The sequence below is a fragment of the Sturnus vulgaris genome, chromosome 1, assembly GCF_052056855.1.
Source record: "Sturnus vulgaris isolate bStuVul1 chromosome 1, bStuVul1.hap1, whole genome shotgun sequence".
Lineage (NCBI taxonomy): Eukaryota > Metazoa > Chordata > Aves > Passeriformes > Sturnidae > Sturnus > Sturnus vulgaris.
In genome coordinates, this window is record NC_142243.1 from 95,225,147 (window position 1) to 95,252,280 (window position 27,134).

Sequence of the window (27,134 nt, forward strand, 5' to 3'; positions counted from 1 at the left end):
GTTTCACATTGATATTTATAAAGAGAAATAACTTGTTTGAGTAAATGGAGATAATGGCAATGTAGTTAAGATTTTCATAAATGCATGAAATTCAGCAACAAAGTACCTTTTTTCTATTATTAGGAAAAGGGTTATCACTTGTGTGCAAATAGGCAGAGTTCCACTGAGGGATGTATTTACTGGTTGACCTTCAGGGTGAACAAACACACAGAGGTCAGTGCATCCATTCAGAGCTTAAACAAGATCAGAGCAATGCCATTAATAGAAATAATGGAGTTCATCAATTTTACTCACTTAAATCTATTTGATATTATATTTTGGTTAATCTATTGACATTTTAATTTGTTTTCAGCAGTCTCCTAGAGTTAACCTACTTTGGTTTCCTTGTGTGTGCCTGGCAGCTCCAGAGCCAAGTGCCAGGACCATATGTTCCAGAGGCATGTGGTGATGCTGAGGCATCAGCCGGGTGGGAGAGGGAGTGGTTGGTAACGAGGCCAAGGCAGCCTCGGGAAAAAGGACAAGTAGGCATTTGGAGGAACGTTGTCTTATCTTCTGCTTTATTTAGATCCAAAATACAAATGTTTTTGAGACAGCCCTTTTGACAGGTAATTCTGGGGCTGAGGCTGGGAGTTGTTCACTGAAAATATTCTGTGTTTCTCAGTACAACTTTGACAACTGCTCTAGGAAGGAATATGTTTGAAGGATCTGTTGCCAGGGAGGAATACACAGTCCTAAAAATTGTGCTGTTTCTGTCTTTAATTTTAAGGATTAAGGGATAGATGTCTAGGTCTGCTCAAAAGATTAATGTAGAATTAACGTATTGTACATGTATAACGTTAATCAGTACAAATTTAGGTACAATTTTGTAAAATACTGACCACCAACTTCAGCATGCTGTAATTACTGCATCCTTGTTTTGTACAGCATCTATCATAAGGTAACTTGCTGATTATCCTACAGGATTAAATGGCAAATGGTGTGGAGTTGGTTTGTTTTTTATTTTTTTCCTAGATAGGTTTTTTTGGTTGTAGTAAAGGACCAAATAAACTTTGGAGAAAGTTACTGCGTGGTTAGAGTGAAGTGCAAAGAGCCAATACAATGGTAGACCAATGTTTTTGAAAACTTGCCGCATAAATAAGGCTAAAAATCTGTGGATTTATTATGGAAGGTTTTGGAGCCTTGGTACTTTGCTTCCTTGTTTTGTTAGCCGGTGTGGTATGCATTCCTGTGCCATGAGGCAGTTGTGTCTGCCATTGTACAATTCTCCTGCCCTCTGGAGAGCCAAAGTCTTGATCTGTACAGTAGCAATGTGTGCTCAATACTGCCATGGAAGCAATCTGTTGCATTTTTTAAACATGCCACCTTAAATGCTTTCTACTGGGTACCACTCTATCTTGTGTATTCTGCAGTTTTAATGTAAAAATATTGCATAGTATCATTATTTTAATATGTTATAATGAAATTGGGGGAATGCAAATAGCTTAAATTCTAAAGTAAGTTAATGATCAAGCAAAAAATTATTGCCTGAAGTACTCAAGAAATAGAAATTTTTCCAAAGAGATTGAGAGAAGTAAGTGATGCTGAGATTTTTTTACTTAATGAGGAGTTGTCATCTAGCTGCAAAATAGGCTGAGAATTATAGACTTCAAGGAAGATAGCAAAGTATCAATGCCAGTTATCATTCTGTGACCTTTCACTGCATAATTAAAGGTGTTTAGGATGGCTAAAGGGTAGACCATACCATTAGTGGGAGCTGACTTCACTGGGATAGAAAAACACTGATAGTGGTTGAAGATTGGTCCCTACAGACCTAATTCCAGTGAATTCCTTTTATAGCAATGATTTGCTTATGTGCTTTATGGCAGTACCTGTGTTCTGGAACATATACCCCCCATGGGTTTTGTATGAAACAGTGCTGTGGTGTTGGTTTGTAGTTTTTTTTCTCTCTGCAGAAAACTAAGGAGCAAGGGAGGATGTGAGAAAGGTGAAGAGAACACCCCAATTGAAATGCTTGCTCCAAAGCACAGATGAAATAATCTAATTTTCCACTAATGTATAAATAAGGCTTTTCTGTGATTGCCCCATGGGTACTGTGCAGTAGCAGATGAGGAACCAAGTGATTGCCTGATTCTCTACGGGAGTAGGATTGACTTACATAGTGACAGAAGTGAGAGATGGAGTGCTCTTGAAGGAATTATTCCTTAAGATGTCATCCATATTTAGTATTAGGCTGAAGCAGTCTAAAAACAAATGTAATTTATTGTTGTGAAAGAATTGGGAAATGTGCTTTTGCTGCAGTTTAAGCAAGTTTGTAATACTGCATTTCAGTCTACTCAGATTGTGGTGGGTTTTTATTGTTTTGTGAGGTTTTTTTTTGTTGTTGTTGGTTGTTTGCTTGTTGCATCTTCTTGGTGTTACTGAGATTTGCTAAATGTGACCTGATATACAAGAAAATAATCACAGTGAAATCTCTGGAGGTGTTTTAAATATTGTACAGAGGGAAAAGTAATTAGAATACATAAGAATTTCTAAATGTCAAGATACAAGAGTAAATGTAACCTCATAATCTGTAGAGTTTGCAGTTATTTATGCTCATAATATATTCAGAATATATTGCATGAGATAGCCATTCAAACTATGTAACTGCTAGGAAAGCAAGCAACTTGAAATATTGCCAGTTTTGCACTGTAAAGAGGAAGAGATCTGTCTATTACCAAATATTAATATTTTTATGAAATAATGCTTTACTGCAGAGAATTGTATAGATCAAATGCATGCAATACTACATAAATTTTATTATAAATGCTGTAATGTACCATTTTGAGGTGTTTCCCCCCAAAAAAGTATGTGTACAGCAATGCTGAGTTTGAAGGGATTCAACAATATCAAGTCCAACTCCTGGCCCTGCACAGGACACATCAAGAGTCACACCAAGTGCCTCAGAGTATTGCCCAAATGCTTCTTGAACTCTCTCAAACTGGTGCTGGGACCACGTCCCTGGGGAGCCTGTTCCAGTGCCCAAACACCCTCTGGGTGAATTATTCAGCACTGCAGTTTCTAGTTCAGCCTGATACAAGTGTACCAAAGTGAGAATACCAATTACTAGTCTAATATTTTGTCTCTTTATTACAGATTCTTGATGCTAGAAAAATATCTCTAGGTCTATCTGTAGCAATTTATCAAGGTGATGACTGTTTTTTGGGGTTTTTTTTCCCTTTTTTTTCCTCCCCCCTCCCCCACTCTTTGTGTCATAGCATGTAACATATTTTCTAAAGTAAAATTTTATTGGACTATCTACTGGCTGAACATTGTGTTTAAAAATACAGCTTTCCCCCTAAGATAATTTCCCATTGTTTATTTAGGTGTAGCAAGGGTTCCAGGTGATATGGTGCCAGTTGCTTTCCATGATTAAAATAGCTCATCTGTAAACCATAGCATCAAGGTGTAGAGCAATTTAAGCACCTATTTCTTGCTCCTCTAATTTTATATATAATGAACCTGACACATTTCAAGATTTCAGAGCTGTACAGTGCTCAGATTTGCACATACCTTGGAGCTAAATCCTAGCTTCAGCAAGGAGACAAAATTTATGGTAGATTGGCTTAATGCCCTTTTTTTTCATGACAGATGTGTGGATCAGAATAGAAACTGGACTGTTAGACTAAGTAGTAGGAGGTGTCTTTGTGGATCGAATGCAAGCGATGTGGTCAGAGAGCCTTGTTAAATGCTTTTATCCTAGGGTGCACTTAACAATTTTATGGATTTTTTGCGTGTTTTGAAATCCTTTTATTTATATCTCCTAACTGTGTTCTGGGGAGGTGGCAAGATAACATAGCAACTACTTAGTTTGGGTCAATAATTTGTAGGTGTAGTATATGAAAAGAGGACTTTAGTAAGGCCAGGAACTGGGGGTTAATGTGGAATTTTTATAATTACAGTAATGTGGCCTAATAAGGTGAAACTTATTAAGTGGCTGGCATAGGTTTTTTAACTTACAACTTCTCTTCATTCCTGGCTGAAGAAAGCAAATATGATCAGCTCTGTAAGGAGATTTCAATGGTTTCTGATGGGCTCTATCAGAACAAAAAGAAAGTGTGCTTCAGTGTCTAAGAGCTGCTCCTCTGCTAAATGGAAATATCCATTTATAGAAAGTGGAGCTATTAGGGCTCTTTCCAAATTGAAAAATACAACAGGGGAAAATGTAGTATCAGAAAGCTTCAGGTGTTGTTGTTGTTTTCCCAACAATATATGGGTAGAGAAATTTCAAAAATGGAGCATTACAGCAGGGTCCAGTCATTGGCAGCAGCCTGGTGTCAGGGAGTGGGGCTTTGCCAGCCCTGTTAGGAATGGTCAGATCACTGTGGGTGCCGAGGTGAGTGTTTAATTATTTTGCCTGATTTGATGACTAAGTGACTTTAAACATCATCTCCCAGGCACAGAGATCCTTCTTAACTGCGTCGGCAGCGTTTAACACCTTTGCTCACTTGAAGACTCTAGCAGCTTTGTATGACATCTGTATAATTTTCAGGGAAATCTGTGGTTTCATTGAAATAAAAATCATAGCTATTGTGGGCTAATTTAAACTCTGGCACATGAAGGTGGATGGCCAATGATTACAGAGGGTTTGTACCTGGTTTTTTTCAGGCCTGAAGTTATCATGTTACTCTTGCTTCCCCTAACATTCACCTGGCTTCATTTCTTGTGTGTTGTAGCAAAACAGATTTCTTTCCCCAATTCATTAATTCAGGATGAAACTTCAACTGAACTCCAAAGTGTTAGGAAATTTAGGCAGATGAATAAATGTATGAAAGCTCCAAAGACAGAATTGCTTGTCTGCCAAGACACTTCCCGTGATTAAAAGATGCTGTCATTTAATTGAAATAAATTATTGCTTAAAAATCACCAACCAAAGATTCAGTAAAATGACTTCTAGGATTAGCAGTCTTTTAAAGATGACAATACACCTCTGAATAAAACCCATATTTATTTTATATGTCAAATGAAATGAGACTATTAAAGAGTTTTTGCACTTTGCCCATTTTTCATTTTGTTTGCTTGGCCTACTTTTGAACTTACTTAAATTAATATAGTTAGAACCAAGTCTTCTGAAGATAATGAAATAACTGCTGTAAGGAAAAGGACGCTCTGGCATGTATATGTAATATTAAAAGAATTCTTAGTGAAAATGCTTTCATAATGAACTATTCAAAAATGTCACTTACAAACTAAGCCACAAATGAGATTTTTGAAAATACTGACAGAAGAAGAAATCCCTGTTCCTGTTGGTAGTGTTAATGGCTACCACCTACTCCACGTTTGATGTGCACACAGTCATGGATCTGGTTAAAGCTACAGGCTAAATCATCTTTTAGTCAAGCTAGAAGAGCAGAAGTAAGTGGAATTCAATGTCCTTCTTCACAGTGATACCGAGGCGTGGTGGGAAGATACATGGATACCTAGCAAAGTCAGATGATGATGATGATTATTTTATTACAAATTTAAGCTGAAGGTTGTGCATGTGTGTGAGCACACAAACCAAGAAACTAGGACAGGAAGAATGGAAACTCAGCAACTGAACAAGAGAAGAGGTGTGAGTAAGGCCTCAGAAGATGCAAAGATGTGCCCTTTGTTAAAAAGCACCCTGGGGAGGCATCTCTGCAGCTATGATAAAAAGTGAGCTCACAGCACAGCCAGCCCAGCCAGGGTCTTGCTGCTGCAGAAAGGGAGATTTCTGTGCCTTCCCTGCCTACACCCCTACCCTGCCTGCCTGCTCCTGGTTTCACTCACTGACCAGGGGAAGGAAATCACCTGAGTACTTTTCTGCTCTTTTAGTGTTTCAGTCTACTCACTGTGGGATCAAATGGCTGTCAAAGCCAGCCTTAGTGAGAGGGTGGCAGGAGCAGAAGGTCAGCACCTCTTGCTCTCATCAGCAGTGAGGTGCTAGTGCAGCTTCAGTCATGGGGATAAGCCATACTCTCAGCTGTGTTAAGGGCCGGGTGGAGAAAGTGCATGTGGATTGTTATAACAACTCAGTTTTAGGCTTTTTCTGCTTGCTCTACCTTTATATTTATCAGCAAGTGCCAAGACTCTAAAGAAAGGCTCAACAAAACATCAAAATCTCTGCCTACATATATGATAACTCTCACACTAAAAAGTATGGGCATTTAGACTGTCCTAAGTGGAGATAGTCAGTTTTTCATGCAACAGCTCTGGTTTGCCCCCTTGAGCACAGGCTCATGGTGGTTGTATTGAAGGCCTTGTACGTGTGAGGAGAATCATAGAATGGTTTGGGTTGAAATGGAACTTAAAGTTCATCTAGTTCCAACCTCCCTGCCAAGGGCAGGGACACCTCCCACTACCCCATCCAACCTGGTCTTGAACACTTGAAGGGCTGGGGCATCCACAGCTTTTCTGGGCAACCTGTTCCAGTGCTTCACCACTCTCTGAGTAATGAATTTCTTCCCTAACATTAATCTAAATCTCTACTCTTTCAGTTTAAAACAATTCCTTTTTTTTTTTTCTGTCACTAACTGCTGTGTAAAAATCTCTTCCCCTCTTCCTCATAAGCCCCCTTTAAAGTACTGGAAGATTGCTTAAGGTCTCCCTGGGGCCTTTTCTTCTCCAAGCTGAACAACCCCAACTCTCTCAGCTTGTCTTCAAAGAAGAGGTGTCTTATCTGTGCAGAGGACCACCACGTGGGGTGTTATGACAGCAAAGTAAGGGTCACCTCCCTCAGCCTGCTGGCCACACTTCTTTTGGTGAACCACAGGATGCTATTGACCGTCTGATTTTGTCAGTGTACACTGCTGGCTTTCAGCCCAGAGAGCATTTCTGGACACAAGACACTGAAGTAGCAGAAATCAGACCTGGGAGAGCAGGAACATAGATGCCAGTTCCCAGGTGTTCATGATTTAAGGAAAGGCAGATAAGGGGGCAGTATCTTCTGTTTCCTATGGTGGTGCTACCTGGTTCATCCCCAGCCAGGGCAGGCTGTCCCAGCCCCAGCTGACTCCTCGTGCATGTCCAGTGCGTACAGAGGTGGCAGAGTGGTACCTGTGACAGTGAGGTTTGGTCTTCTGAGTCTCTTGTGTTCATTAGGCTGCTCAGTGAGTCCTCACAGCATCCTTCCTAAAGACAGCTAAATGGAGCAGTGAGTGACAGTAGTTCAACCTTCTCATTGTCTGTTCATCACTTAGATGTCAAGCATCAGTAATTGTGTGATTTGTCCTTGCATTCACTCTTTTGTTTTATCAGACGAGATTTTAGCATAGGCTTTGAATAGTATCAGTAGATTTATTGGTCTGGATGCATCTAATCTTCCCAATGTTTGTTGACTGTTCATAAATGATGTTATGCAATAGGTTAAAATGGATCTTTTTGCTACCATAAACAATTCAGAGTGCAAACTCCTGACAAGACAACATCATCTTTAGAAAGGAGAGGTTTTAAATGCCCAGTACAAATTATTACCACCTGAGTTAAGAGTAACTGGTAGAGAGCTAAACTGTTTTCTTGTATGTGTGAACAGAATTTAACTTTGACAGTGATTAATCACTACAATTAACAAAAAATGCTGGGAGTTGTGGTAACTTATCTTCTACTCTGGTCCCAGGAAAATGCTTTTTCTAGAGTTTACTGCTCACAACATTGGGTCAAGCAATGAATTAGGATCTTATACATAAGTTTGTGGACTTTTAATCCACCATATCCACCTCACAAGCAAGGACTGGATTTTACCAGTTTAGAGCCTATATAGAAATAATATGAACGGCCTAATGACAAATTACAGCTTAATATGAGGATCAGGAATGCAACACTATCCCCATGCCTCCTGCACGTAATAAGGCAAATAAAACAGGCAAATGAATGCAGTTTATCAGTCTGGGTTTTCTTACTGGTCTTACCCCACTCTTCTGCTGCACATCTGCTGACTGTCCATACTCCTTAAGATCTTTAAAAAAATTTAATTAAAGAATTATTAAATTTTTAGCTTTTATTACTTGCACTAGGTGAGTGATAGGAAGCTGGTTATTCCTGACACAAAAAAGCGCTAGTTATTTATTCTCTCCTTCCCTCCTTCCTCTCCCTCACTGGTCTTAGAATGTTTGCTGAACATCGTGGGGTATGGAGAAGAGTTGAACAGAAACTAGTAACAGCTGCTGCATGCTGCTGTCCTCTGTCAAGTTAGTTGTCTGGTGACAATCCTAGGGATCCTTGTATTGCTAATTTATCAGTCAAATAAATACATATTTAGGACCAACATCTCAATCATGTTTAGTGGAAAATAAAAAAGGGGGAAAGTTCATACTGCTGGTATTATTTTAAAAACAGAGGTAGCATGTCCTGTTTTTCATGTCTTTATACTAAAAAAATTCAAATTCAAATATCTTTAAAAATATATGTTCCATACAGATACTGCAGTGTGTTGGACCACTTCCTTTCTATTTGAATGCCAACATTTGAGAATGCTAGATCTGAAAAAGCCTTGTATAAACTGCACTGAATAACAGAGCATACGGTAATGAGGCAACATACATGATGTTCTCCCAAGTGAAAATGATAGAGAACGCTCAGTAAAAGAAATTTGGATGTCTGTTAGAAATCCAAATTAGCAACGTGACAAGGCTGTCTTATAAAAATATTTCACAAGTTCTCAAAATTCCATCACAGATGTAGCTTCTCAGAGGATATTTCCTGCATGTACATCTGCTGCAGTAGCATGAATAGCTTCTACTTCTTTTGATGTCTCAGGTTGTACCCTTTGAAGAGGGATGGCCGTAGTCACTGGGAAAGCAGGATGGAAGCATTGATAAAGGGCCAAGAGTTTTGGGTTAGACACATATCCGAGCTTGGGCCAAGTATTAGGGGAGCAGGGATACACAGGAGACTGGAGGATGCACAGGAAAGCATATAGAAGCTGTATGGGCAGAGACTTATGTCTGTTACTCTTTATCAGAAAATATTATGATTATGCTTCTTTTTGGTTGGGCTCTGTAAGCCTAGCCCAGGGGAATGAGTGTGCAGAAGGCAGGAATGGAGAAAGATTGATTTATTTATTTATTTTCTCCCAACAGTGTGAAGGAGGATTGGAATGAAAGTGAGATGTCTCAGGGCAGAAGTAGTGCTAGGGTTAAGGAATACGTGGGGAAGAGATGGGAACACTACATGATAGTACATTCTTGCACACACACAACTGACATCTGCTATTTCCCCTCCTATTTTAAACAGATGGTAGGAAATCAAAAGAATTTTTTATTTGATTACCTAAAGGGAGTCATTCAAATGAGATCTGTCCTTAAAGGGCTAACAATCACAACTTAGATGAAGAATGTTTTAGCACAGATTCATTCAATGACACTTTTGTCTGCCAGGATTGCTTCAGGGTCTCTTACCTTATCTAATTTCACACCTCTCTGTTCCTCATCATTTTATTATCTCCAACCTAAGTCTTCCTAACACTATTCTCACAGATGTATAATGTATGGTACTTATCTAAAAGACAAGGTCATAAGAATGAAATGGGAATTTCATTTAAGTGCTTTTCTCTTGTCTCCTGACTCTAGTGTGAAACACTGTGCACCTGATAGCTGGGGAGTGATGGGGATCCAGGGTTTGGTTCCACAGGATGCAGCATATGCTGGCAACTTCTGGGGCTGGTCTCAGTTCAAGGAACAGTCCTGAGAAAAGCAATGAATGGATATTAGGAATGTTTATTCTAAATGAGATCCCACTTTTCTGCTCTGTTTACCAAGATTAGCAGATGCTTTCTTTCCAGGAATATAGCCTAGACAATCTGGTGTTTTCTAGGAGAAGCTGTAATTACAATAAGTTATAAATACCTTACATCATTATACTATTTCAATATTTAAATTATTACAGGGAATATTACCATCACAGCTTTCACTGACCTTTTGTAAACTCTGACTTGTCAGGAATTATTCTGGAACCTTGGCAAAAGGTGACACATCCTGTGTTTGTGGGTTACTAAATATTGTCATAGTATTTTTCCTCAGCCTTTGGAAGTTGCTGGGTGAACATAAGTATGTAAAAGTGAAAGATGATATTGTTTGCTTGATTAAATTATATTTAAAAAAAAAGGTTTTAGACAAGTTAAAATTCATCTAGTTAGAAAAATTGTGGCAAAACTGTGTGATATTAGTACAAGGAAAACAATTGTCTATTCATACCAATCTGTAAATAATACTCTTTATAGTGACTAAGAACAAACCATGATGGAAATGTAATTTAAAAAGCAAACAAGAAGGTTTCAAATAAAATCTTTCACAAGAGCCAGAGAGCACACTGCTGTTATATGAAGATTAATGATGCTGTTCTTTCTCAATCATTTTATTTATATATATATATTCCTGTTGCTGTCTTAAGTAAATGCTAGCCAAAATGATTTTCTGCTTTCCCATTGCAAAGTGATTTGTATTGGAGATGGAAAGATGTGATACAAACCTTAGGCTCAAAAGTTTTGTCTGCACACCTTCATTCCAAAAATGGGGTGAAGACCCTATATTTTCAGTGCTTATGGGTACTGCTTGAAGAAACGACCTTATTAAATCAATGCTGCAATTGCTGTTGGGCTGGTGAGAATCAATGATGCATTGGAGACTGCTGTGACTAGGCATGGTGTTGTGGGGGTGATTTTGCCTTTCTTGCTTTGCTTCAGCTCTTGTGGCAACTTAGTATTGAAATATCACAATTAAGTTTGCTTGAAAAGGACCTCTGGGAATCATTGGGTCCAACATCCTGCTTAAAGTGGCTGATCTTGAAGCTCTCTCAGGTTTTTCAGAGCACTGAACTGTCAGGTGTTGAAAATTTCCCAGGATGGAGGTTTTCCCAAGCTGTCTAGTTAACCTGATCGCTCAACTTGCCCTTTTACCTCTTAAATCAGAATTGGTCTTGCTGCAAGTTGAGACTGTGAGCTCTTGTTCTTTCATTGCATGTCTGTGAGGAGAGTCTGCCTCCATCTGTATTCCCCACTAGGGACTAAAGGCTGCCCCAGTAGCCTTCCCTTCCTGAGTCCCTTCCTGAGGCTGAAGGAGCCCAGCTTCTCCAGCTGTTCCCCATGCATCACATGCTCCATCACACTTTTGATGTTTCTCCTTGGTTTCTCTCCTGTTTATCAGAATTTCCTCTGTATCCAAAGGCTCAAAAATGAGCAGGCTGCTTGAAATGCAGCTTTGACAATGATGACTAAAAGGGAATAGTCTGTCCCACGAAACTGCTGGCTGTGCTTTTGGTCGTGCAGAACAGCCTGCACTCACTGCTGCACAGCCCCACTGCTGGCACACATCCACCTTCTTGTTCACCAGACTCCCCCTTCCCTGTCTCAGGGTGCTGCTTGGCTGTCAGTCCCCAGCCTGAACTGTGGCACGGGGCTCTTTGCTCCTACACATGAGACTTTGGATTTCCCGTGATGAAATTCATGAGGCTGCTGTTAACACACACTTTTGGCTTGTCAGTGAAGGGCAGCATAGCCCTCCTGTGTACAAACATAAGAGTTTGACTTGGCTGAGCTCAGGTAAATGAGTCATGAGCAAAGGACTTCAGTTTGCTGTTCCAGCAGCTTCCCTGAAGCAGAAAGCTGTTTCCTTTGGGGATCTGGGCAAGGGAAATCTTGGCCTCTTGTCCTGTTCCACTTGGCCCCACAGTTTCTGGGCTTGCCATGATGTTCTCTTTAGCTCATTCAGCTTCTGCATTTTTTCTGTACTTTGCAAGAAGTCCCTGAATCATTAATGTAACCAATTGCAGTTTTCCAAGCTAATGTTACCCATTTTGCTGACTTCCTACAGAGTTAATCAATTACTCTAAAGGAAGGGTTTATGTTTGTGTGTCACCAAACTATTTTGTTCAGAAATCAGTGGAATCAAGGAGTTAAGTGGCTTTAGATTCAAGCCTAAAAAGGTAGGTCTGTCAAACACTTGCTGGCAGAAGTTGGACTCAACATAGCAAGAGGGTTAGCTGACTTTGACCTTTGTGTTTACAGCATTAGCTGATATGTAGAGCCTCTTGTTTGTGTCTCTTCTCAGCTTGAGGTAGTCCAGCCTTGCCACTCAGAAAAGGTTGTTCTTTTTTTCACTGCCAGGCTCAAGATAGACAAGACAAAGCACACTTCTCTTTTCTTTCTTGTTAAAGGTGTCCTGAAACTATCTGAGTTAAATTAGAAGCGTTCCTCTGTCTAGATCATCAAGTGGAAAAAAAAGGTATATTTTTCTCAGGTCCTTGATGTTTTGGTGGCTTGTAGTAAAAAGAAAAGAATCATCCCATGAAAAATAAATATTTTGCTTTAAGCAGAACAAATAGCTTTTTGAAGATTTAACTATAAATATTTTCTAAAAGTTTGAAGTCACAGAGTGAGTAATGTTAATAGGAATGCTTACAGAAACACTGTTAGGTTTTAAATGGGGTTTATTTCCAAATGGAAGGCAATTAAATTATTTATAACAGATTTAAAGCTGTGCCAAAATCACTTCCGATTTATCATTTCTAAATAGAAAGTGGTGCTATTTGCATTGTGCCACTTTTAATGCAGATAGCGGATAAAAATGTGATTTTCTTTTTTTGTTGTTGTTTTAAAGGTTGCTTTTATGCTGCACTAAACTTCATATCAACAAATTCATATAGTTCTTACATAACTTAGTCATATTCTTTTACATATTTTTGATTAAATGGCATTTAGAATCATAGTAGCCTATTTGCTGGACACAAAGGATTTGTAATTAAGAACTTAATATTTTCTGGACAAGAAAAGGTACAGGAACTAATGCTGCTAAATGCTTAAATGTTTTTGAAAAGGCCAATCTAGTCTGTCAAATGACATTTCAGGGTGCCTGTGCAAATTTATCAGCAATGGTAAATCATGGATTAGAAGGTAAATTCTTTCTACTCAATGAGGAATACAGGGCTGACCAGTATAAGTTGCCCCTAATACACCTGGTGGAACTAATGCACAAGCAATTTGAAAACCCATCAAACAAGACTGTGAAGAGTTTCGTCAACTGTCAGGAACTGGTCAAAAGAAGAACTAGTACTTTGTTTGTGTAAGCTAATCTGCTTTCCAAATGTTGTGGCACAGAGCAGAAGTATGCAGCACTCAGAAGTTGATTGTCAGTAGGCTGTGTACCCAATATTAAGTGCTGAAAAGCCTTTTGTTTGTTGATTTGAACATTAAAATGCAAACTTGGGAGACAATTTCTCGAGTAACACTGCAAATAACTCTTGTAGTCTAATTTTTCTAAATTTGTTTTCTATTGTGATCTCAATTAATTAATTACGTTCATTTTTTTCCCTAATGTTTATGGTTGAACACACACTGCTCATAGTTTATGAATAAAGGAAATTCACAGAAATGGTTGCAACACAATGGAGAAAGCATGGACAAATTTTCTGTCTTCCTTCCAGTAATGTTATCATAATTAATTTAAAGCATGAGGAGTTCTGAAATCTGGAGGTGTAGTTGTTTTGTCATATCTGCACATCTGTGGAAATATTCTGAGCTTAAAGAAGTCAATAAGCCTTTGTGGTTAGGGGAGACATATGACACTTTCCCCCCACTTCCAACTCTGTCATGTTTTCCTGCTAACCCATCACATTCCACCCAAATCCATGTTAATATTTGTGATTCATTCATACCTCTGCCTCTCTCTCCTTTTCTTTGCTGTGGGTGTGAGTCTCCTATCTTCCAACTCCTACAGTAGCTTAAACTACATTTTGAACACATTGGAAGAGGATACTCTACAGTCTCCCATCAGTTTGCATATACCAGTGTAAGTAGGAGGCAGAGGATGAAATTTTCCCTCTTTTTTTCCCCACTGATTTTACTGTTTCTAGCTCCACTGCACCTGAGGAATGGGCTATTCCATGTTTTCATGAACTGACACCTGAGATGTTATTTTGTCACCTTGTGCTTCTCAGCTCAGCGAGTTGACTTGTGCTTCCAGCTCCATTTGATGGAGAGGATTTGTTTTGCCTTTATTAATTTGTTTGTGGTGTTTTTTGTTGTTGTTTTTTTGCTTGTGGATTTCTTTTTTTAAGATTAGTATGTGGAACTCTGCTGGCAAACTGTCCTATTCTTGAAGCTGCGACGTGGGGTGTTTGAAAAGAGCATTTCCTTTTAACTGCTGTGTTGTTCTTCACCCTCAAAGCAGAACAGTCAAATCAGAGCTGCAGGAAGATCTGTGGCAACCAGCAAGGCTGTTGTCCTCCCTCTGTCCTTGCCCCTACATGCACATGCTGGCACAAACATGTATGTACACATCCTGCTTTGACAAAGTGGAAAAGAGGGTGTGAACTCATCCATTTCAATGTGAGGTCAGCAGACATATTCAAACAACAGTAAAAATTAGTAGTAATTTTTCTTAGTAGTAATTAGTAGTAATTTTTCAACTTGCTTTACCTGGATTGGGAACCACTTGCATAAGCTCTTCTGATTGGGCTGTGGAAAGGCTGCAGCCAGGTGATGTGTTTCTGACCACAACCCAAGTAAACAATGCTTTTCTTGGCTCTACTGTGTCATCTGGTCTGTGGCACTGGAGTGTTTCTGCCTGCATTTCATCAAAACTTTGAAATCCTAGTCTTGCTAGTATACATTCTCACTACTGGTTTTGAACAAGATGTTGTGCCTCCCTCCTACACTAACATTTTCCAGCTGCTGCCAATTTTATGCAGTTTCCAGTAACCAACAGAAAACCCTTTTAGGTCTCTTTTTCTGCATAACGACTTTGTACTAGAAGATTTAATGACAGAACTCCCTTTCCTCCCCTTGAGACACTCTGAGTGTCATATCAAGTAAGACATTTGAAATCTTGTGAGGTATTCATAGCTCTGGTTCATTTTGAGAATGGTTTCCTTGGACAAGGTCATTGTCACTTTAATATTTCACCTGGTCAGGACTTGCACATTTTCCTTCAGTTTGTCTGCTAAAAAAATTTAATATTTTAACACATTCACACTACTTCTTATACCTATATGATGCCAGAGGAAAAAATTAAAACTGATCCAGAGCTGTACAAAGTACTTTTCTTCATTTGACAGTGTAGTGTCAGCCATGCTTGACAGAATGATTAGAATCATTCTATTAGCATTTTATACCATTTCAGCCCGTTAAGATTCTGGATGACAGTCAGTACATGTTTGGCAAAAGAATGTCAAGAATCTGCACTGTTCCCTGTACAAGCTTAAAGCAATTTATCTCTGTTGGAGTACATGGTATAAGAGGAAGCAGGCTGTCTTGAGGAGCTTGATATTTGCATGATTTTTTAATTTATTTTTTATCTCTGGGCAGCTTAGGACTGAATGAATCTGATAAAATTGTGGAGATTTTAAGGCAGGGTTATCTTCATAGGCAGATGGAAAAACTTACACGTTTCTCTATTCAGTTACTGAACTAGTAAGTGAATTTTCTACTATAATGATTCAGGGAGTTTAGTCATTTACAGTTTATTAGAGTTTAGTCAAGCCGTTTTTAGTGGTGTTTAGGCAAGTTAAAAAAGTCAATTTACACAGATATGAATTCTACTCATGCATATGAGCTTTGCTTGTGGGATAGCACTGCCTAGCAGAGCATTATGTGCCAAAGTAACAGCAGCAGTCAGGGAGGTTTCAAATATAACCAGTGTGAAGGGAACTGGGCAGATGACAGAGGATTGGGTGGTTTGGAACTTCTTTGTGGTGTGTCAGTGAGATTTCTGTAGAGCGTGGTTAACAGCCAGCAGGAATTACTAGTTCAGCGAGATAAGTCTGAGGGAGTTCGTGTTGGGGTTTGCTGTGGAGGAGGGTAGAGTGCACAGAGACACAACAGTTCTTGGGCTCCTACACTCATCTTGGGTGACAAGCTGGGAAGGAGCTGAGAAACAAATTTTGTTGTGAGTGTGTCACAAGTATATAACACATTTAAGAAACTAAAGGAAGGGAATTAGGGTGACCTAATTAAACTAAGGTGGGCAGGCTAGCAGACCTTAGCCTCTACTATGGACTTTGTAGTACCCAGACTTGCATTGAGTACATTTGCTTTTAAACATCTGGGTAGTTGATCTGGGGCCAACTGCAGGTCTGAGCTGTCTCTCTGTGGGCATGCCACCTGCACTCAGCTCAGCTCTACTTCACTTTTATGTCACATGGCCCTTTTTTGGAGGGGGGAGCATAAGGAGCGAACCCCCAAGGGTCAATATTTCAAGGTGAGTAATACACTGCTCTTGGCAAGCTTAAGTAAGTTTTTCTGTAAGGGCTGAAAGAAAAAGAAAGAGCATTGGTCAGTCTGCTTGTAGAAATCTTGTACTGTGCTGCTGAATGTGAGTGGTGAGGATTTATTTGTCAGTCTGCTACCCTTTGTAGATCTTGCAAAGGAACAGCTGTTTGTTAATCATGTTGCAATTCGCAGTGTGGAGGCAGTATGTTGCTTTTATAGATTTAAAGCTATGGAAATTTAGTGTTCGTGTGTGAATGTGACAGGACCACATATCAGACAGATCCACCACTTCAAGTTTGCGAACTGGCCCCTAATCTCTACCAGTTGTTCTCCTGGAATATAAAACTCAATTAGATGAAGGAGAACCTTTAGATAGGGAAACAACAAATTAAGTTTGGCTTGAAGTAATACCTGTGACAACCTTGCCTACAGAGCTAGCGAAACTGGAAAACTTTTTGAACAGTTTTCCATTCCAGCATCTCTCCATACTTCCATGGCTGATCCTTTTCTTTCCTTTGTCTTTCAGGCTCAACTTTGAGTCAACTCCCCATTGCAGATAAATCTGTGGCACTTCAGGATTTGTCAGCAATGTTCCCAACTAAAACAGGGATTTTGCGGGTTTTTCACACCTGCTGACTATGAAGCATTGTACCTATTCACAGACTGAATGCCATCCCATCTGAGTAGCTGATGAAATAAAAGTTTATTCTTTCCGTGTTGTCTCTTTTGCCAGGTGTTAAGATGGAAAAAGAATATGATGCTACCTGTGCTGATATGTACTCTATCCATTTCCAGCCTAAGACTTCGATAAGATGGTGAATTATTGTAGTCTCATGCTATGTTCATTCAAGCCAAATTAAAGCATACCATGAATTTAATTTGGCTTTTACAGGCTAACTTAATGGTAGTTTATCCAAAGGATCACACATAATTCTTCATTAGATAAATTAGCTTAGCAGAATTTCATTTGCTATGAACAAAGTTCAGCTGTTTTACATCACAGAAAGATTTTAATTAAAAATCATGGAGTTGTGATGGAGGTTATTATACCAGGCTTTCTTGACCTTTGAGTCAAAAAAATTATTTTTTGCTATTCTTAATTCATTACGCCCTTTCTAACCTCTTACTCTGTCAGCTGTATTTTAGTTCTGGTCTTTGTCTGTGTTTCTGAAGTTATTGTTGGGGAATTAAAAAAAATATTAGAAAACCAAACAAAAAAAACCCAAAACACCCCCCCCCCAAAAAAAAACAACCAAAAAAAAAAACACCCAAAAAAACCCCCAAAAAACCTCAAACCCTTCAAACAATATTGCTTCAGAAAAGTCACACTGGGAGCTACATGTACCACTAAGCACTCTTGATGTTGAATATCATCCTCTAAAGTAGAAGAGTTTCATCATATTTTCCAAAAATGCCAGGTGTTTTTGGACCTTTTATTAAAATTCAAATACATTCTCAAGGAGGCTTCAGACATCCTTGTGATAGCTTTAGAGACTGTCTCACATTTTCCAGGTAAATGACTTTCAGAAGTTATAAGAACAATTCTGAAGGGCCTTGGAGTCATCTGTGCCTCTTGTCATCCCTGGTGAATGTTTATTTAGAAATTTCTGTGGTTGTGAGCACTGAGACATGAGCCCTGTTGCCATATGACAGAGGCACACAAGGGAGACTTTATTTTGACATGACCCTTAACCAGAAGGATGCTGAAGAGTTTTGGGTTTTGTTTTGTTTTGTTTTTTTTCTGTATCTCTTCACCCTCAGAATAATATTTTAATTTCATGTCAGAAAAGTATCAAGAAAGATTTCTTTTTTTTTCCCCCTGCACCCTTACCCCTTTTATAAAAATAAAGCTTTTTTCCATTATTAAGTAGGTCATGGTAAAGAAAGAATTCATATAGCACACTTCCCTTACAACTGCTTCTTGCTGCTTACTGAGAGTCAAGTGATTTTTCAAAATATGTTTGCACTCCTAACTTGGTTTCTGTTGCAGCTTATTACTGCAGAGAGGGGTGCCAGGCATTTTATCATGTATATCACTTTACATTTTTGCTCTAGTACACCTCTATTTTCTTTCACCTACAAGAATTTCTTGATTTTTATTTATTAATTTGTATTTTTCCCCTTTTTTGTTCTCTTATTTAACTGCAGAGAGCACTGCTGCAGTTAAAAGGAGTTACACATTTTTAGTATGTAACAATTTTCAGTATACTGAAAAGACATACTAAGAGTTTAGAGATGGTATTCTTCCCTGCATTAGGTGATTTTCCTATTCCCAAAATTACCTGGGGGGAAAACCCCAATCCTATTAAAACTGAGTACACAGTCAGTAGGAAACCTAAGGAAAGGAGAAAACTGGTGAAACTATACCTTTAAAGGCAGTTTCAGAAAATTAATTTACAAAACATAGAATGAAGTATGGTTTATTATTTTTGTTTGTTCTTGTGAAAAGTCATGTCTTTTGCATATTCTAGATCTGGAAAACAAAATCTGATGTCATATTTAAATGACACATTTTTTCACTTTTCTGAATTCTCCTCTCTATTCTAAAAAGTACAGGGGAGGGAATGAAAGGAAATCTAACAGAAATATTTCAACAGAATGCGACTATGGAAATGTAGGCTATTTATGGCAGTGTAATGATAAATAATAAATGGTAATAATGAAGGGAATTTTAAAAAAACAGACAAGTACAAAATTGAAGTATTGACATTAGTGACTCTGTGTTGAACCTGCCAGTATTGTCTCCCTTAGCTCTCCGTTTTGTACTTGGCAAATACATTGTAAATCTACTACAGCTCATGGCTGAGAGACAACAAAATATTGAGTAGATGGCAACAATGAATTTAAGTGATAATGATCTTGAGGTTCAAGTGTCTGAAATAATTAACACCTTTTGAGGTTGCTTAAGTACAAAAACATGACTGATTTCATAGGGGCATTTAAAAATATTTTGATTTAAATAAAGTCTGAAGATATTCTCCTTAATTATTAAATAATTAAAATTATTATTTATTTTGTTAGATACCATTCTAATGTTGAATTTCTTGGTAAAAATTGGAATAGCTGGAGAAAGCCAAGCCAGCTTATTCTCAAAACCGGAATGTATTATTTGTTTTCTAAATATGTTTGGATATATTATTTTACTGTTCCATTGGAATTTCTACTTTTCCATAATTCCACTTATTTCCCTAAAACATAGTGGCAAAGGAGTAGTATAGGTTCAGTTGGGAGGAAGAAGTAAGGAAGGTCTCCCTGTTAATGCTGAATTTTCAAAAATATCTGATAGGTGTTTGAGCACCAGAAGGTCAGAAAAAAACAATACAGTACCAAGACTTAGTTTTGTGTTTTATATACTTATGCCATAAAACTGTGAAAGTGAGCATCCTCAAGCATGTTTACAATTACTTGCAAAAAATTCTAATTCAAGAGGACATTGTTTTTGGGAACATGCATCCATTTCAGTTAATGCTGCTAATTAAAAAAACACCTGTGAAACTTTCTTGTGTAATATTTTATTAGATTGATGCAGAAGTAAGTTAAATAAAATGGACTGTATGTTGTGAGTGAGACAATGATATAAAATAAAACGTCCAGGAATATTTGAACTAACACTAAATTGATTCTGGGAAGATTATGGGTCCAACTGCAGACCAATCCAACAAAACTCAGTGACTTATACTGTGGCATCTGACTTATTGTTCATTTTGCACAATAAGATCTCTCTAAGGCCCAAATGTTGGCTTCTCATTAGAAATTCACAAGAAGATATTAATGTTTTGAATTCCTGCTCAACTTCTTACAGACATCCTGGCCCGTGTTTCCTTAATTATAAATTCCATTGCTGTATAGTCCTCGAGCAACTCCTGCACAGGATTAGTGGTACAGCCAGAAGAACAAAAAAAGATACCGTGGATCTCTGCTTCACCATGGACCTCCATGGGCTGCAGGGGGACAGCAGTCTCACCACAGGCTGCAGCACCTGGAGCATCTCCTGCCCCTCCTTTCTCACCGACCTTGGTGCCTGCAGGACTGTTGCTTTCACTTTTTGTTTTTCCTTACTCCTCTTTCACAGATGCTATGCAGTGTTTTGGTTGTGGTTTTTTTGCCTGTTATTGAATGGATTATCACAGAATGGTGGGAAGTTTTGGAGCTGGCCAGAACTGTCTGTCAGTTCTAGGGACAAATGTGGGGGCAGCTCTTGGTGTCTTCTCACAGAAGTCACACCTGCTGCTCCTCTGGTACCAAAACCTTGCCACATTAACCCAATAGTTGCATTATTAAAAGGGAGTGATCTATCACAAATACACAAAATGGTTCTTCATGATGTTCTGAACGTGTGTGTGTGTGTTACAGTTACACATCAGGGAAAAGCTTTACCTTTGAGGAAAGATTTCACCTTTCAAGCTGAATGCAAGTTTACTCTAAAAAGAGGAAATCAAATTGATCTCTGCTACTACTGCATATTTAATCAGGATGGAAACATAGAGTCAGTTTTGATTACAGAGGATTTATCTATTTGCTACATTCCAATTCCATTTAATATTGGAGTTCTTAAATAGGAATCATTCAGTGTAAATGTTATATACTCTAAGAAATAGTAACGAGACTGAAAATATAAGTCATATAATAAAAAAAGAGTATTATTGGGAAAAGTAAATATACTTCTCTTATAAGGAGAGACAGGAAATCTTTATTTATTTTGCTTGGTGGACTCAGTTCCAAACAGTGAACTGAGCAAAAAGAAAATGTCATTGAGCAAGAGGCTGAGCCTTCACAAGATGTTTAGACAGGCTCTTAGGAAACGAGAGAACAGAGGAGTGAGTAGTCCCTCTTGCTTTGGGATCAGTGATTAAAGAGGCTGGTGACACCTAAGGCAGAATATAAACTGCTAAATGAGATGCCAAGCACCCCTGCCTTAGAAGTAGCACTCTGTGAGCTGTGCAGCAGGCAGAATCTGGTAAAGAAGTTGCTAGATAAAGTCTAGAAGTATGTCAAGAGGTGTAAAGGTAAGAGAGTTAATTTACTGGGAAATATTTCACTGAATAGATTAAGTCCTCCTCTGCTGTGTCCAGTCCTTCTAAAGCAAAACCAAATATGATTACTAAATATGATTGCATATTTTAGTTAAAGTATGATAGAAAAATCACATAGAGAAAACCCCACCGTTTGGGGTGAGTTAACTTCAGTTTTAAGACAGAGAAGTTTAGTGTACTTACTGGAAGGGGTTGCTGTTTTTCAAATGCAGAACATAGGAATGCTTATAGCAGTTCAGACCAGACTTTATGCAAGTATGCGAGGTTTTGGTCCTGCTTCCCTAGAATAGTATCCTGGCCACCAAAAGTCTGTGATTCAGATGTTTCCTGAGAATATTGCCATCTCTCCATTTAGAAGTTTTGAATTTTTTTTTAATCTGTGAACTAGTCCAATTTAATTTAATGTATTTATGAACTTTTAGCATTCGTAACATCCCCTGGCAAGACATCTTACACCTACTTTGCACAGTGTGAAGTATTCTAGAACAATTGAAAGGTAGTGCTTTTTCTTTCAATGGATAATTATATTGTCACCAGATGCTGTGGTTGTCAAAGTAGAGGTTCCAAGAGCAGTTGTACAAACTCATGGAAAGAAAATCCAGTTACAGCAATTAAATGCAAAAATATAATTGCTGGCTTTTAAAGTACCTAAATTGGAGATACTTGAAAACAGAGAGAAACCTCAGGGGAAGTGTGCCCTGCCCATATAAAGCAGGCAGAGTTTGCTAACTTGATTGACATTTTTTGTAGCTCCAAGCAGTTGTCTATATGTTCTTCACTGAATTGTGTGTATTTATTGATGACTTTAAAGAAGTCAATGAAAATTAAATTGAAGTAATTGTTGGTGTTCCTCATCTCTTAGCTCCATTTGAGCTGATGTTGTAGCAGAGCTAGTTTCTAAGCAAGATTTTGCAGAGGATAGGAATAAGTTTTTGTACCTTTGTTCTCTCTTTTCAAAGAAGTCTCTTTATAGATTTATGAGCATTTAGGGTAGAGTGCTGCTGAAAGCTCTGATATCACTTGATAAAGTTGGATATTTTATTATGCAGATGACAGCTGTTTGTTAGTCCCTCTTTTCATAAAGACTCTCTAACATCAATTGTCAGTAGCTCAATAGACACCAGAATAGTTCCTCATGTTTACTTTTACTCAGAAAAGTATAGTTGTGCCAGAATAGAGCTTGCTGAGAAACAGTTCAGCATAGCTACCCAACAGCTAGAAATCTAAACATAATCACACATCTGACCAGTGTATCCATCCCTACAATGCTCATTGCTGTGCAACTCTAACAAGATCAGTTGAATTGCAAGGATCTGCTGTTGTGCTGGCCCTGTAATTACTCAAACCTGTCAATGTTATGGAGTTGGTAAAACTTTTTACTGTATAAGAGCCATATGAATTTCTGTTCTGTGCACCAAGGACTTACAGTATGTTATGGTTATGACCATGAGGAATTCAGGACACACCTCAGTGTCTCTTTCACTGTCTGCCAGACAGCTTTCCTGGCAGCCAACAACCCTCACAAGTCAGTCTTACTGCTTCTCCTGACTTCAGTGATGTGTGGCCTTCACATGGCACATCCCTTCTCAGCTGCAGAGGGCCTTTGGGTAGGTTGGAGTCTCTCCTGTGTATTCAGCTGCTGTGCCATTCTCTCCAGAAAAGTTTCTTGTCCGTGTGCACCCCTAACGCCTCAGGCAGCTCTTCCTCCTTGTGTATTCAGATCTTTTTCTCAGTAGAGGATTGTAGTTTTTATTTTTCAGCCGTTCCTCTGAAGAGGATTCAGGAAGGTTAATACTTCAATCCCTTTGACTCATCTCCTGTGCAGCACTTCATCTGGCTATTTTTCCTAATTAAAATATGTAGTTCCATGCACACTTTGTCAGATGCCAGCTGTGATATTAAGCTGTCTTTGTCACAGCAAGAGGCAGGTCACTTCACAACCTTTGCTTAGTGATTTGGTTATATTTTTCCTTATGAATTTCCCAGGTAATCTGTATCAAGTCAGTGTGTTAAGAGATACACCTAATGTAATTATTTCATTAATATGTATGTTTGCTATTTATATTTTGCTTATTTCTGGTTTTTGGCTGAGAATAAGCTTAGCAATTAACGTGTTTGGGGTAGGTAGTTCTCAGCCCCTTCTCCTGAAGAAAACCGTGATAAGTGACAAATCACATATATTTGAAATTTGATTTTGGTAAACGTATTGCAGCCATGGTCAGGATTTCAATGTGTAGTCAAGTTCAGGGGCACAGTATAGCTGCCTGGTTTTATGTAGGGATTGAAAGTGAGCTGCAGTTCAACTCAATGAAGTGGACATGTTGATGACAATTCAGGCAAAATATCAAAATTTGGTAGTAAAAACAGTGTTGGCTCCTTCAGATTATATTTTTCATGATGTAAGTTTGGGACTTTTTATGAAGGATTCTTTCTCGTTCATTGCTGTCAGTCATGCTACAATTAGTAAGACAGCTTCTTGTGATCCACATGTGGCAGGACTTTCTAGCCTTTGCTTTTTAATGTGGATTTTGGTTCTGCAGTCTTCTGGTGTCCTGTAAATAGATGGCTGCAAAGGGTTTTTCCTGGACCTAGCTGGAGTCACTTGGAGTCAACAATTCAGGAAGTCATTTGGTGGTGATATGATGGGAATTTCAGCTATTGTCATCTTTCAACAGCACTGCCCTCTTTCATGGTTGTGCATGTAGTGTTTGGAAATTGAAGTCCATGAGCAGCGGTGGTGGCCACCTGGGATTTCTGAAAAATTCCAGTTGTTCACCGGGCTTCAGTAGCTCACTAAGGATATGTTTGTCAGACTAGAGGCAGGAAGAAACCTTTTCTCCTGCTTGTCTGTCTGGCTTGGTAGGGCTATTATTTTTATCTGAATGGGGTTTTTTTAATGCTTGTGACAGACTGTTCTGTTGCTTGCAGGGAAGAATGTTATACACAGTGTATGTTGTGAAATGTGACATTAAACAAATGTGAAAGTCTGCTTTCTCCCATATTTCTCATTTTTCCTTTCATTTCTGTCCAGTTGTGGCCAGCCACAGTATTAAGTTCTTGTTCTTTATCTCTGAGACATACTTTAGACTGTTGGGACAGTTTTGCTCAAGGAGTAGGCAGAGTCTAGTCTAATTATTCATGGAGGCTTAGAAGAGAGAGAGCTGAGACTAGTCAGGAGGAAAGTACAAAAGTGAAAACATGGTAGGCTTTTAACGAGTGAAGCCCAGGTGTTATTGTAGGTACTTTTGATTGATTTGTAATATATCTCGCAACGTGAAGCTTTCACTTTGGGAGAGATGAACAGACATTTTGAACATTTTGGCATACCTTCTCAAGAGAATAGCTGTGTGATTGAAAAAGGGTTTTTGTCGTGCTAGTATATTCATAACCATGAAAATTCAAGTAAGAATGAAAGACCTTGTACCAATTCTGGACCTCCCAGCAAGCTGACCTATTGCAACCCATAAGTTCTTAAGTTTACTGCAGTGAGAAATATTTTGTAGGCAAATAGTAGTTAAAGAAGCATCAATGTCTTGTGATTTACAAGTGGGTTTTAGTGTGAATTTTAATTTAGATAGCGTGCCATAAGTCTTTATCATTTATTCATAACTTTTCATGTTCACGGCCCTTCACAGGCTGCAACTTCGGACATGTAACAGTTATGTTACTATTAACATAATTTTTATTTCATATATGGCTTATATTCTCAAACCGCTACTTAGTGATACATTTTAGACGTGACCTAATAAAAAAAGAAAAATAACTGGTTTTATGTTGGTATGAAAGCCAGTTCAGCAATCTCTTCTACTGCAGCTTCATATGATGAGGTGGATGAAGGAAAAGACTTGGCTAAATGTCAATTAAGTGCAGATACCTAAAGCTCTAGTGTCCTTGTCTACTTATAAATTCAAGAAGTAGCTGAGCCTTCTGGTTGCACTTGGAATAAACTGGTCTTTAAGTAAGGAGTGAAGGAGTAAGAATAGAGAATGCTGCTTCTTCCACTGATCCCAGTCTTAATTCCCTCACAATGTGAGCTTGTCACCAGCACATTAAACTGACAGGGGAGTCTCTGCTGTACTGAGTGGTTTTGGGTTTTTTTCCTGCATTAAGAAGGAAAGCATTGGGCTATATTATGCAATTTAAGAGAGTCTGTGCATTAAATATCTGTATCCCACTTTTGAATAAGTGGGAACAATAATTCTATTCTTGAAGCTAGAATGCAAATATAATAATTTTTATTTTAGCATATTAATTCAGTAAGGAGATTAATATAAGCTTCCAAACTTCTTAGTCAAAATCTTTATTCTCTCTGCAGAATGCAATACAATTACTACTTGGATGCTGATAGTAAATGAACTGTTTTATTGAATAGTTGTAATGAAATATTGGAGGCTGGTGTGTGATAGTTCTTATAAAGACCACATTCAAGGAAGACTTTGTAGAGGAGCAAAAGAGAGCAGAAGACTTCTGTTTCAAACAGAGAAAGGAGTGGCCATTAGTGGAGGAGTGGCAGCCACTATTACATTCTGTTGATACTTCTGACTTCCAGTATGGTTTGGAATCAACTTCTTACCTTCAGGCACATAATTTATTAATACTCTGTTGCAAGCTTAGGAATTAGGGTTATTAGGAATGATTAATAATACTTTATTCAAGGATTGATATATATTTTGCAATACTGACTAGGATGAGCTTTTTTTTTCTTAATTTTCAGTTCTGATCTCAGTTTGCAGTAAAATTCTTTACACCTCAAATAATGACCAAACTAATTATCAGGGAAGCCAAGAACAGGTCAGAAGGACATCTCAGAATGTCATCTAGCCCAGCCTTCCCCTCAAAGCTGTGTGAGCTATGAGAACAGAACTATTAATTCTTAGCACTTCAAAAGAATATTTTGTTATCTTTTGAAAACTTTGTGTTATCTTTCTAAATGACAGGCTCTCTGCTATATATTTTTGCATAGAATACTGAGGTTGGACTTTAAGTGGAAGTTTGAGTAGAAGCTCCTTAGGAGTCTTCTTTAGAGACAGAATTTTTTTTTTATAGAGACTATCAATAGTGTCAAACTTTCCTTCAACTATGGAAGCCTTGCTGACAATCTGGTGTTACATTCCAAATTTTGCTTTGGGAAATGGTAGCACTAAATGTAGAAAATGTTTTGGTCAACCATTTGTTACTGGACTTTTTTGTTATTTGTCAAATGTTGGTACTAAAATTCTGACTTTGTAGAATGTAACAAGGCGTTTTGCTGTTCTTTTACTATGGTTCATTAGGAGTCCAGAAGAGAGTGCTCTAATTTTTCATGTTTAGGTCTTATGTTTATGTCTGTGGAATCCGTAATTTTTTCCCTGCACAACTGCTCAGCAGTTTATTTCTTAGTTAATTTATTTGTGACATTGAATATTGTCTCTTTTTTTTTTCTTTTTTCCAGTGTGATAATGCAAAAGGACTCAAAGCCTTCTATGATGCAATAAAATATGGACCTAATCACCTGATGGTTTTTGGTGGTGTATGTGCAACAGTTACTTCTATCATTGCTGAATCTCTAAAGGGATGGAATTTGGTTCAGGTAAGGCATGGAATGGAATATATTCTAATGCTGACTGTTATGTGTCTCTGGATTTAAAAACAAAAAAAAATTGAAACTTAGGTTTAATGCTTTTAAAGCTTAGCATTTTGTGTAATTTTTATGTTTCACTTTTGAAGGCCAGTGAAATTATGTGTAAAGATTAGTTACTTGTATGTCGTGCTGGATTTTTAGGTTTGGAATTTCATTATACTAAAAAATGCTTGTGAGTTCGGGGTAGCAGTCATGTGTCTCAGTAGGTTAATTAAATAAAAAATAATGTATCTCAAAAAGCAACCTAGGTGAAATCAAATTCAGGCATGGTAGAGGGGCAAACCTA

General features: G+C 38.2%; 1 protein-coding gene across 2 annotated transcripts in view; it reads left to right on the plus strand.

The window, feature by feature from the left end:
• GABBR2 (gamma-aminobutyric acid type B receptor subunit 2) overlaps positions 1-27,134 on the plus strand; it is a 460,220-nt gene that overhangs the window by 75,754 nt on the left and 357,332 nt on the right. For both annotated transcript variants that reach the window (XM_014875208.2, XM_088171908.1), the window contains exon 2: positions 26,660-26,797. In XM_014875208.2, coding sequence (XP_014730694.1) covers positions 26,660-26,797 — 138 coding nt within the window. The remainder of the gene's footprint in view (positions 1-26,659; positions 26,798-27,134) is intronic.